Below are 12,934 nucleotides of genomic sequence, written 5' to 3'. Positions count from 1 at the left end.
TGGACCTTCTAAGCATTCCTCTTTGCTAGCTGGTTGGATGGTAAGCTTTATCAAAAGAAAGCACCAGAATGACATACCCTTTACAAAGTCCTTCCCTGCTTTCTTATTATGATTGAGTAACAGCTGTGATTATTGTTGAATTTTAATATTAAATATGAAAGTTCTGATTAGTATATTTCTATTACATATCTTTAATAAATAGTTCATTTTACATGGAAATTAATTCAGAAAACTCCTAATTATATTGTCAGTCTCCAACACAGGAATACTCAGCTCCTTGAGTTCTTTTCAAGGTTAAGTTCATAATCATTGATTTTGGTCTCCATCCACTGTGGTACTTGCATATGCCTGCCATTAAACATTAGATGCAAAATAAACAAAAGTAGCACACAGATGGTAAAGGTGAAGAAAGTTACTTTAATTCTGTCATTCTGCGTGTGGATTTTTTTTGTTTTTTACTATAAAATTGCAAAGGGTCATTCAATAAAGGGAAAACAATAACTCAAGCATATTCAAGGGCAGTGTAGAAAATATTTTTACTCTTTCCAATCAAAGACTTCATAGTATTATGTAATTTTAGAGAGGAAGCCACTTAAAACCACTCAGAACTTCTGAGAGAAAGAAAAATTTCGGGAAGAAATACTTTATGTTTCATGAGGCATACATATATTTGTATGAATGCACGTCATTTATACAGAAAATGTTTCTGAAAATGCACAGTGAAAACATCGTGATCTTTTCACATCAACAGGTTGGGGTTCCAGTGAGTTTCATGTTTTCCGGTTATAAAAAGGTACATAACTCATCACAAACATAGAATTTTTTCACAATTTACCAAATGAGAATAATACCTTGAATATAATCCACCTGATGACTGGAACTATTTCAAGAGGAATATGAGGAGAAATTTATTTAAAAACACTCAAGAGTATTCTTCCTAAGGGAAGAATTAGCTAACACCAGAACAATAAACCAAGAGTAACGTATCTTCGGAAATCAGAAAAGGCTCAGCTCTTACAAAATATGGAGGAGAATCTTTCCACAGCTTGAACCATAATGGTTGAATGAAATATAATGCTCTCAATTATCATGCCTGTTAGTCTTTTGGTTAAAGAGGCCTACTCCCTCTTTTTCTTCTTTCCTGTCTTGTAAAACTTTTGAAAACCAAACAAACAACATTTTATGACAAGAAAACTAACAATTGCCACACAAGCCAGTAGAAACCCAATCACATCCAAAGAGTGGTACTGGTACCAGGTGAGGCTGAGGGCAGCTGGGCGAAGGTGTTTGGCTCCTTTGTGGCGCATGACAAACTCGATCCAGAAGGTAGCTAGATCCAGGGGCTTAACAGGCTGATCATGATGAATGGCTGATAACCTCATAGCATTCTCTTTATAGCTGAAGAAAAGTCAAATAGACATCAACTTAGAGAATAAATCAGAAAAGATCAGTAAGTAAAATTTGCATGAAGATCGTAAAAATATGTGCCACGTAAGATCGGAAGAAAAACACATTATTTTCCTCTGAGATGATGATAGACATTTTAGTGTATGGGCCAGAATTTGTTGAATGCATATTATTTCAGGATGTAAAGAAAGAAAGAAGTTGGGGTAGGCCATGTATTTTGAGGATAGAGAATGGAAAGTGCTAATTCTTAAGGACAAAAAAATTAAAAGAAAAGAAAAACATCATCATCTGAGTGCACAGAGTTTGAATTATCCAGTAAGGAATTGTTAGTGAATCTGGTGTACAAGGTTCAAAATAATATCATTATCTGAAAATTGGGGGCAGGTCCATGATGAGGTCCAGGGACATTTCCAGGCAAGGCTAGTCAGGAATTGGTATAGACTTTATATCAGTCATTGAGGGGTTAAAAGTGTGAAAGTGAATTGCCTTGGTTTGAATCCTGATTCTGAAACCTACTGGCTGTCTGCTTTCTGCAAGTTATTTATTCTCTTTGTGCCCCAGTTGTCTCTTTGTGCCTCAGTTCTCTCTTTGCTAAAATGAACTGGATGTGGATAGTGTTTTTTAATCTATTGTGAAGAATAATGGACGGAGTTTTAGAATACTTAGATTGTCCCTAACATATAGTAGACTCTCAGTAAATGTTTGCTATTATTATTGTTGTTGTTGTTGCTAGCTTTGTTATTTTAGAATCTGGAGAGTCCTCAGCATTTCACTTTGAGGCATTGCAATTATATTTGTTTCATTCTTTTGCAAATGATTATGGTCAAGCAAGAAGACTTGAAAAAAGACATATGGTTTATGAACTCTGAGTCCCAAAGTGCTATAGTATGACACTGTCTTCCTTTCATGTACTTAGTACATGTTATCAGAAGGGAAGTGTCCCTGGAGCAGGACGTCATGTTTGGTAGAGGGTCAGAGAAAAAGAGGAAGAATCTCAGCGAGATGAATTGACGCAGTGGCTGCAACAATGGACTCTCACAGAGTGATGATTGTGGGGATGGTGCAGGACCGGGCAGTGTTTCTTTCTGTTCTACACAGGATTGCTATAAGTCAGAATGGACGCGATGACACTTAACAACCACCACATTACAGTATTTATCTTCCAAATCAATTGCTTTTTAATTTTAAAACTCTTCCAAATATAATCAAAATAATCACACCCAAAAGGACTAAGACTTTTCATACATTTATGACAGCAATGGGTTTGGTTTGATATCCTCATTTTTCATGGTTTCAATTGCATAAATTTTCAGCCCTAGGTGTTTAACGAAACCCTGGTGGTTAAGTGCTACCACTGCTAACCAAAAGGCCTGCAGTTCGAATCTACCAGGCTCTCCTAGGAAACGGTATGGGGCAGGTCTACTCTGTCCTATAGGGTCAGTATGAGTGGGAATCGACTCCTTGGCAATGGGTTGGTTTTGTTTGGTTTTAGTTGTTTACCATTTCCGGTAATGGGATATAAATATTATGATAGATATTTTGGAAAGCATTAAATGTAAAAGAAATTTGAGATTGATTATCTCTTGCTGATTTACTTAAAACAGTTTAGAATAGTTTAAAAGAATTAATGAGCCTCATGCTGAGAGAAAGTTACAGGGCCTTGCAGAGTCCTATTGTTTTAACATTCATGGTCTCTTTGCAACTTTGTTCTCATCTTGTAATTCTTCCAGGTCCAACTTCAGTAATTCTTCTCATCCTCCTTACTGGCTTTTTCAAAACTTCATCCTTGTTCTCAAACCTCTCATTGTCCTCAAAACTCTTACATATCATTTCCCCAGCATCACCCTCCACACCAAAAATAAACAACCGATTATAACTACTCACGATGGGTCATAGATGACTGTCTTCAAAGCATTGAACAAATCTGTACTTGTCATTGTGTCCATGTCCAGACTCACTGCTGCCCCCTTGACCTTCATGTGAGCAATGTTGTCAGGTTGATCAGCAAACAAGGGAATGCCCACCATAGGGATCCCATGGTAGATAGCCTCGTAGATGCCATTGGCTCCACCATGAGTTATAAAAGCTTTGGTCTTTGGATGACCTAGGAAGGGGTGAAATTTAGCAAAATTATTCATTATAATTCTTAGAAATAAAATGGGAAATATAAGAAGCTCAATGAGGCAGTGTTTTCTAGAAAACAGATTATCATGCCCACAAAACTCTATTTAAATTGTTTTTAGATCTCTGAGCAGGAAGCAACTAGGCCTACTGCAGTAGTAAATGAGGGCTTCATGAAAGAAATGATGTGTGCCTGGACACTTGAGAAGCGAATAGAAGATTGTCAGGTGTACAAGCTGAAGGAAAATATTCTGGATAAAATATTTCATTCTGGACAAAGGAACAAAAGAAGAGGACACATTAGAGTATATTGTCTCAGAGAAACAGTGAGAAAAAAGATGGAGTTTGATATGTGGTGTGTTCAAGGCAGGAAGAGGTGTGATGATGGTGGTGCTGGACTCAGAAGAAGGGATGGTGATCCTTTATCATGAAACATTTCATCACTTCATGATAAAGATTGTGGATATTTTCCTATACAAAATGGGGGTGGGGCTCACTGGTTCTAAAGGAGGTGCTCTTACTGTTCAGCAGCATTTGAAATACCACTTCAGCAATGGAAAGAATAGGTATGAGGTGAGAGCATTAGGATGATGATCCAGGAGGCTATTAAAAATGTTGTTTGAGTCGTGATTACATGTGAAATATAGATACCTTACTTCTGGCCAAAAGAATTATGACTGTATATTATAAAATGCCAATTATTGTATTTCATCTTTTTCCCTCTAGAACTAGAAAATAAATGTACGGAACTTATGCTTTAGTTTTTAAATTCTTCTATAATAAATGCTCAAGAATTGATTTTCTGTTTAACTTTTATCCCTCTGATTAGCTGTTACCCATATTTTCATTATTTGTTCTCTGGTCTTACCAAGAAGGTCGTTCTGGGGAATCCACTTGTAGAGCTGAGTATTGGGTCCCAAGTTATCTGGTTTCTTGCCATCAAATCGCCACAGCACCTATGAAGATGAAGAAAATACTTTATTCCATGAATAGAACTGAAAAGTTATACCAAGTTAGAATTTTGTAAACATGAAAAGATCATCTAGCCAAACCCCTTCCTATGACAGAGGAAATGAGAACAAGAGATGCTAGAAATCAGAACTACTAAAACACTGAAGTAAGTAGGAATACTCAGGTTGAAGGAACTTATTTTTATATCAAAAAACAACACAAAGTTGAAGGAACTTATTTTTATATTTTTATATAAAAAAATATAAAAATATAAGCATCAGGTAATTCTCTAATAAGTAATTATGATGTTTCTCCCATGGTAGCTAAAAACATTGAGATTAGAAGTGACAAATTCAAGCATCTGGGCATTGTTAAGCACTTATACATCTAGTGTAAAAAACAGTGTGCATTCCCAATGATATACATATTTATGTTCTCATATCTATGTGTTACCCTGGCTCTTGTTTCCTAAATTTCATTTTAACCTGTTTCTTTCTTATTTTTTCAGTGACATGGAAGGGAGTTAGCTTATGTTCACTTGTTCCAGACTTTCAGAAGTAGATTGCTGGATCCTTGTTCCTGGTCTGTCTTAGTCTGGAAGTCCAGCTGAAAACTATCTGCCATGCGTGAACCTGCTGGTACCTGAATATCAGTGGAGTAGCTTCCAGCATCACAGCAACACTCAAGCCCCACAGTAGGACACACTGGCAAACAAGTGGGGGGCTATCATAATAGTTACAGAAAATTTCCATAATCATTAGACCCTTTACAGAGTTGAACAGACTAGTGAGATAGTTGGTCACCATTACGGCACTTTATCTAACCTTTTGTGGAATCTGGGCAAGGGCTGATGCAATCGTATTGGCCCTTTCTTCTGTGATGTTACTGACCATTGACCCAAGAGTAAACACCACAACACCGTGTTTTCCAGAGCTCTGGACAAACTCTTCTATTTCCTGTGAAGACAGCATTTGCTTCATCATGAAACAGCAACAAAATATTGAACAACATTTAAAGATTTGGCCAGAAACAACTTAAGAGAGAAAATCAAGAACTGACAACTAAAACCAAACCCACTGCTGTAGAATCAGTTCTGACTCGTGAACAAATCTCCACAGAAATTCTATTTCCACGGTAACATTTAAGGACGCATTTCTCCAGACTGGGTTCTCCAGACCGTTCTTCCATGGTGCCACTGAGTAGATTGGAACTGTGAATCTTTTGCTTAGTACACAAGGTGGAACCATTTGTGCTACCCAGGGATTTTAATTGACGGAGACAAATTATTAGAATAGCAGCTGCTTTTTTACAACACTAATCAGTCAGTTCCTTTGGAAGGCGATGTGTGATATGAGATCTATTGCCTTTATTAGGTATATTTGCGTAAATGTGTGTGGGGGGGATGGGGTGCAATACAAGCAGGAAATGAAATTAAGCAGTTACGCGGTAGTGAGAAGGACACTCCCTCTTCATTTACAGTTATTAACTACTAGTATACATTCTTGGAAGGAGACACAATAGCAGGATCTTAACTCAGCTTTAATTGTATATAGTTCTATTTCTACTGGAGCACCAGATCAGTACAAAAAATTTTGGATAAGATTGGAAAATGTAAAAGAGAAAGTAAGTTTCACCCATAAATTCCATCCTGGAAGTTTTTAAACTCTGTAACCATTCATTCTAGTGTTTATATTATCCACATGCAGAAATGTATTTAAAAAAAAAACACCTGTTGCCATAAAGTCAATTCCACTCATAGACACCATATAGGACAGAGTAGAACTGCCCCATAGAGTTTCCAAGGAGCGCCTAGTAGATTCAAACTGCCAATCTTTTGGTTAGCATCCATAGCTCTTAACCACTATACCACTAGGGTTTCTGATGTATACATATGACATACATTTAGAAAACTGTAATCCCACTGTATATACCTTTGTTCTATAATAAATTTGGCCTCATATTGTTTTTAACAATTTGCCTCTTCATTTCCAACTCATATAATGATTGTTTTTGTGTAATCAAGCATTCTTTGATGAAATGATTGCAAGAGTTTGGATACACATAAGTTATTTAACCACTCATAAATGTTGGAATTTAAATTACTGTCAGTTTACTTTTATAAATTACTTTTATAAATTACACTGCCAAGCAGATTGATTCTGCACTACTTTTTTTTTTTTTTCTGTGTAGGTTCATATAAGTATACAATGAGGTCAAAGGCTATAATTATTTGTAGATCTTTTGATGCATTTTGCCAAATGCTTTCTTTTCTTATTAAAAACTCATATAATCTGAGAGTCTAACAATTAATGGAAAAGCAAGTGATATGGGGGACTTTTTATAATAATGGATAACAGTCTTCACATCATTGACGTAGATTCAAATCTTTTTTCTATGATGCAAATAACAACCACTGTAAATATTTATTTTAACTCTCACACTATTATTCATCCTCTCCTCCTCTCTTTCCTTCTCCTACTAAGACTGTCATTTTCCTTTAATATGAATGGGAAAATTGTCCATGAATAAGGTTAGATTGCAGAAAGAGTCATTAATCTTACTGCAGCATTTGCACCCTTTGAAAGACATTATATGTATATAGTCTAAGCAATTTACACTCAGAATAACTATTGAGTTTTAATCCTTGAAGAGGATTTCAGTTTCATGTTGCTGCCAATAAGAAGAGAGACAAAACAGATCTTTTAATAGATTACATACTAGTGCAATAAAGAATGCTTGCTTTTTATTTATGTCTTAAAGATGTAGTAGTAATTTAAAATCGATTCTTGCTGTCCTTCATAAGGAATATTACAGAATTATTTTGTAAGTTCAGACTAATGGAAATTTTCAGATACAAGTAGCAGAAATTCTTTAGTCTTTGTTATGTATACAGAACTTTTTTGTATTCATTACATGCACAGGATACATTTTCTGTGTTCATTCTATCAGGCAGCTATGCTACAGATCGGCATATACTCAAAGGGGAGCTGTGGTGCTGCAATGGCTAAATGTATGGCTGCTAAACAAAAGATCAGCAGTTGGAATCCACCAGGCCATCCTTGGAAATCCCGTGGAGTGAGTTTGGTTTTATTTATTTATTTTTTAATACTCAAATGGAGTTTTACCTTGGTTTCCTGCAGGTTTGGTATATGGTAGAAAACAATTCCTCTGATAGGTTAAACCATCCCTTTTATTCTCAAAGATGTAAAACTGTGAGGCTTCAAATGGTGCATGGTTTTAATGCTGTAAACTAAGGCTTCAAGCAAGCACACTGGGCTTTGGCTGCAAATATTGTTGGGAACACCCATTCCTATTCACCCATTTATACTGGTTAGGAAAGGTCTTCCCCTTAGCTATAAAACAGATGAAGAGCCTAAATCCTTACAACAAAATTTAAGCATTTTCGCCTGCTCATCTGGTTGCTAAAACATATATATCCACTTTTAAAATCGTCACAGGATATCTGTTCTTTAGGACTTTGCTAGAGAATATAATTTTGATCTACTGGAAAACCAATTCCTATTAAATGAGAAGTATACTTAAAGTGCCTGACACATATGAAATGATTAATAGTATTAGTAATAGTAACAAAAATAGCAATAACTACAGTAGCCAATAGCACTTTTGGATTACTTTGTGCCAGAGGCATTTGGAGTGTTTTATATATATTAATGAATATTTTCTTACAACAATCATATGAGGTTGGTAGTATCATAGGAATAGTGTTCACTCTATGACCATTCTAGTTTCCCATCATCTGGTGCCTGATTGCCTGAAACAATCTCCTAAAAGGTCCACCATTCTAGTCTTGGTTCTTCACAATCCAATCCAGTAACTGCATCTTGAGGGCTCTTTTGTAAAAGAAACCTGCTCTTATCTCTCTCTTGGTTAATTCTTTCCACTGGCTCCCCAATGCCCTTAATAGATGCTTCAAACTCCTTCTGGATCCAACTAAGTTCTTCTACATCATCTGCCTCTTTATACCTCCTCTTCCTGCTCATTAGGAGATCTTGGGGACCACCATTACTACTATAGCTGCTTTCATTTTGTCTTCCTTTTTCCCCCACCTTCTCTACCTATTCCTGCACACCCTTCACCTTAATTATCAATGACTCTGGGTTAGTTTCTATGATCCCTGCTGGGTGTCCCCCTAGCGTTGTGGTATTTCCTTACTATAACACTTTTCATGCTGTGTGTTTACTACTTGCTTCGGTTCTATTTTTCCAACTGGAATATAAGATGTGAGTGCATGAGGTGGGGTATGGGAGGGGACAGGGACCATGTCTGTTTAGTTTCTCTGTATATCCAACCAGCACTAGTTTATCTGGACTATGGTCGTCACTCTAAAAATAATCTCTGAATGAATGACTGATACTTTCTTATGTGCTAAATAAAAAAGGCTTTAATTTATTAGACTATTCTCAAAGTCTCATAGGTATCCCACTTATTTCTGTCATTGTAATGATATTCAGATACTTCTGGTGGCATGGAAATATATGAATTTCTAATTTGTAGTTCACTTTAGCACACTGCTCACATCTTTCTTACTTAGTCAACCATTCTCAATGAAGAAAGTAGAATCATTTCAATTGAAAATACTAAACCAAGTATAATAAGTTTACCTTAGGCAAGGGATTGGCAGGTTTGCAGTGGAGCCCTCCAACAAAGTGAAAATGTGGCAAGAAAGGACGCGGAAATTGAAAATCCCAATAGTTTCGAACTAGCCATATTTCAGCTTTCCCCATTGTCTCAGATAATGTAGTTGGTCTTCCTGCAAAGAAAAGAGAAAACAAAAAGTAGAGGAAACTTGAAAAAATTGACATCTGAATGTCCAAGTAATCTTCTGAGGGAAGCTTGCAATAACTGGCTAAAGATGTTTAAAAGTGTGAGAGGAGACTTAACATCTCTAATGTCACATCAGCACTTCCACCACCAAAAACAGTTATTAAACCTAAGCTGCTGTAGAGTTAAATATGTATTTACATTATCTAAAGTTGCAAATGTAACAGGTCTACAGATGCAAACAGCTGGAATTTGAACTCCCCAATCAATTAAGCTTCCCATAGCCACAGAAACAACTTTCCCAGAAGTACTCAGTCTAGTTTCTACAAATTTACAAACCAATCCTTGACATTCAGTTTCCCAACTAAAATTTGAGGTTTTTGTGAGTGTGGTTCAATTCCTTGTACCAACTAGGGCATTCAGTTCAAGTGAAGAGCTGAATTATATTCCATTATTAAATAATACTATATGCAAGTAAATGCTGTAAATTTTCAAAAAATTATGAAGATAAATGTGCTCACTGTGGATTTTTTTATAAAGAGAGAAATAGTTTACAAAAAATTCAGACTAATAACTTGTATGCCAACCCCTCCACAACAACAGAGACATGTAAGACAGGTGATTTGTAAACAATTAGTGAAGAAAAGTGAAATCATTAGAAATCTCAGGGTCCACTAGGCACAAGTTATATAGAATTATATTATTTTGATTATGGCTATTTGGCTAGCAGAATAATAAAATATTATAGAAACAAATTATAATTTTCAACTCTGGCATAAAGCCAGTATATTTTTTAACTGAGAAGGAATCCTGAGAAGTTACGATGGAAAAATATTCTAGTTAATAAATAACAAAACTGAGCTACACAAGTATTTTTCCCAATGCTACATACATAGTTATGCTAGAAATATATATCACTCTTCAATCCGCATGTCTATTCATCCAGACATTCATGGAAATATAAAATGAATTTTTTAAAGATAAAAACTACAATAAAATGGATATGTAAATAATTAAAGAAATTCCAAGTGTCTTAATTTGGGCATTTCTGATTCTCGGGAGTCCCCTGCCTAGAGATTAGCTACTGGGTTTTTGTAACTGATTCCGTAATAGAAGGCTCTCTGTAATATTTGTTAGTTAGATAGATCATTTCATATTTTCATTTCATCTTTTACTTACAAAAAAAATTTTTTTCCTCTTGCTTTTTGTTTACACGAACTCACCTTCAAAGGCACAAGAAAAGTTAGGACTTCCTTCGACCAACTAAAAACATAACTTACCTAGTACTTCACTGTAAAACTGATTCCACTTCTTCTCATTAAATGTCTGGAACCAAAAGTCAAAATAAAGCACATATATCATATTTTTTACCCTCTCCATGAATGTCATTCGATCAGGTAATTCTGACATAACAACAGGTACGTAAGAAGGGGGGGATAAAAGTCCTCCACTGTACTTTTCAATTGTATAGCCAAAAGTGAACCGGACACTATACACAAGGGGTATTTTAAGTAGCTCCGCCAACAGCTCACCACAAGGGCCAATAGCATCTGCAAGAACGACATCAAACCTTGATTCTTGTAGTTTCATCATCAGTTTCTTGTTAAAAACTACATCTTTACAAAGCCTTTCAAGGCAGTCAGAATATTCCCAAATGATTTCTTGTAATACTGAAAAATATGTCCAAAATGTATCTTTTGGCAGATCATATGTCATTTTCCTGATCGAGTTCATGAAAAGAGACTCAAAATCATCTTTAGTAAGAGATGTAGGATAAACTTCAAATTTAATAGCAGATGGTTTGCTGGGATCAATAAGAATGGAAGCTGAAGATGTTAGAACAGTCACCTCATGACCCCTCTGAGTAAGTTCATCCAGTATGGTCTTTATATTCATCCAATGGCTATATTCTGGTGGCCACACCAGCACTTTTCCACAAGTTCCACAGCTAAAGTAACAACTCAGTTGTATCAGCAGAAGAACTGAAATCCATTTCATGGACATCTTGGTATAAATGAATATCTTTCTTTCAAAAAAATCTGTTCCCTTATTGCCATTGCTCATGCTTATATCCCAGGAGAAATCAATCAAGAAGTTAAAATGTAACTCTTACACATCAGAGTAAACACATTATATGAATGGTCAGAACACGTGGATGCCAAGTGGAAAAAGCAAAGTGTAGATGACCTTGTGGTTGCCTGAGGGTACTTATGTCCCTTTTATCATCAATGTTATTACACAGCTAAGAATGGGTGACCTAATATTTCAGAGTCACCCATGTTATATGATTGATTTTAGAATAGTGTTAAGAACACTGGCGAGTGTGAGGCCACTTGTGGTTGCAATCTTTCTGACACAAGAACTAAAAACAAAGTAATTACACATTTGCATCAATATATTTTTGGATATCATGATTCAAGGTTTTTATGTCTGGTAAAATCTTTATTGACATATTCACAAAGCAAACAATTCTTCAATTTAATGTGTACCATTCTATGGTTTTTCGTAGATGCACAGAATTGTACAATCATCACCACGATTAATGTTAGAACATTTTTGTCACTCCACAAAGAAATCCTGTGCCCCTTACCTATCACTTCTCACTCTTACGACCCTTTCTCTCCACATGTGTTCATGCATGAAGGCTCAATTTTCTCCACATTCTTTTTTTTTTTCTAATTCTTTTTAAAAATATTTATTTTTCCACTTCACCACCAGGGGTTCTGGTGAAAATATAGACACAGCAAATCATACACACATTCACAACTTATACTTGTACAATTCATTGATCTTGGTTACATTCTTTACATTGTGTCATCACTCTTGCTATCTCTACCCAAATTAATTTACCACTATTAGCTTAGATTCTCCACTTTCTTGACACTTTCCATTATTTGTCTTGATTATAGTCAACTAGGTGAGTGTGAAGTTGTATTTCCCAGTGATTTTACTTATACATTTTTGATGATGAATGGTAATGATTCTATTTCATGTGTTCATTGTCCACTTGTATGCTTTCTTTGGGGAAATGTTGAGTCAGATTATTTGTCCATTTTCTCTTTTGGCTATTTGTCTTTATTATCAAGTGTAAGTTATATATTCTTGTCACAAGTCCCTTATCAGATATATGATTTGCAAATACTTTCCCCCCTTTGAAGGGGTGTGCTTTCACTTTCTTGATTTTACTCTTTGAAACAACATGTTTAATTTTGATATATGGGTTGAGATAAGCAGTTGAACTTCATTACCTTGCAAGTAGATATTCAGTTTTCCAATCCCCCTTGTTAAAAAGACCGTTCTTTCCCTCATTGAATTATTTTGGTACTCTTGTTGAAAAAACAATTGGCCATAAAAGTGTGGCTGTGTTTCTGCATTCTCTGTTCTAGTTCATAACCTGTACATCTCTCTGTATGCTTGTACCACATCGTCTTGATTAATAACTGTGGATTTGTAGGTTTTGAAATTAGAAAATGTAACCCTTTCAACTTTGTGTTTTCTTTTCAAGGTTGTTTTGGCCATTTTGGATCCCTTGAATTTCTATATGTTTATACAAGTTTGCATACATTTCATTTTTTTCAAGAAAAAGAATTTCATAGTATTATTTAAAATATTTCTGAAACTTTTTTTTACAAAGCAATATGATCTAGACAACATTCAGCAATATTGCCTGTAA

At 35.5% G+C, this 12,934-nt stretch overlaps 1 protein-coding gene across 1 annotated transcript; it reads right to left on the bottom strand.

The window, feature by feature from the left end:
- Nucleotides 1-812: 812 nt before the first annotated feature.
- On the bottom strand, nucleotides 813-12,194 carry LOC100670816 (UDP-glucuronosyltransferase 2B4-like). The gene is made up of 6 exons (XM_003414173.3): nucleotides 10,542-12,194; nucleotides 9,102-9,250; nucleotides 5,304-5,435; nucleotides 4,397-4,484; nucleotides 3,292-3,511; nucleotides 813-1,398 (listed from the first exon to the last, which is right to left on the bottom strand). The coding sequence occupies exons 1-6, from the start codon at nucleotides 11,323-11,325 to the stop codon at nucleotides 1,119-1,121; spliced, it is 1,653 nt and encodes a 550-aa protein (XP_003414221.3). The 5' UTR covers nucleotides 11,326-12,194; the 3' UTR covers nucleotides 813-1,118.
- Nucleotides 12,195-12,934: the final 740 nt, after the last annotated feature.

Source organism: Loxodonta africana, chromosome 5 (genome assembly GCF_030014295.1).
Source record: "Loxodonta africana isolate mLoxAfr1 chromosome 5, mLoxAfr1.hap2, whole genome shotgun sequence".
Taxonomy (NCBI): domain Eukaryota; kingdom Metazoa; phylum Chordata; class Mammalia; order Proboscidea; family Elephantidae; genus Loxodonta; species Loxodonta africana.
The sequence above is the reverse complement of the archived record's forward strand: the minus strand, read 5'-3'. Positions and strand labels throughout refer to the sequence as shown.

Bases quoted from the DNA above. Each gene is read 5' to 3' on its own strand.
- LOC100670816 (XM_003414173.3), bottom strand. From the start codon at position 11,325: ATGAGCAATGGCAATAAGGGAACAGATTTTTTTGAAAGAAAGATATTC. The intron at 9,251-10,541 runs GTAAGTTATGTT...TTTTCTTTGCAG, and splicing joins GTTTTACAGTGAAGTACTAG to GAAGACCAACTACATTATCT. The intron at 5,436-9,101 runs GTAAACTTATTA...CTGTCTTCACAG, and splicing joins CTGCCAATCCCTTGCCTAAG to GAAATAGAAGAGTTTGTCCA.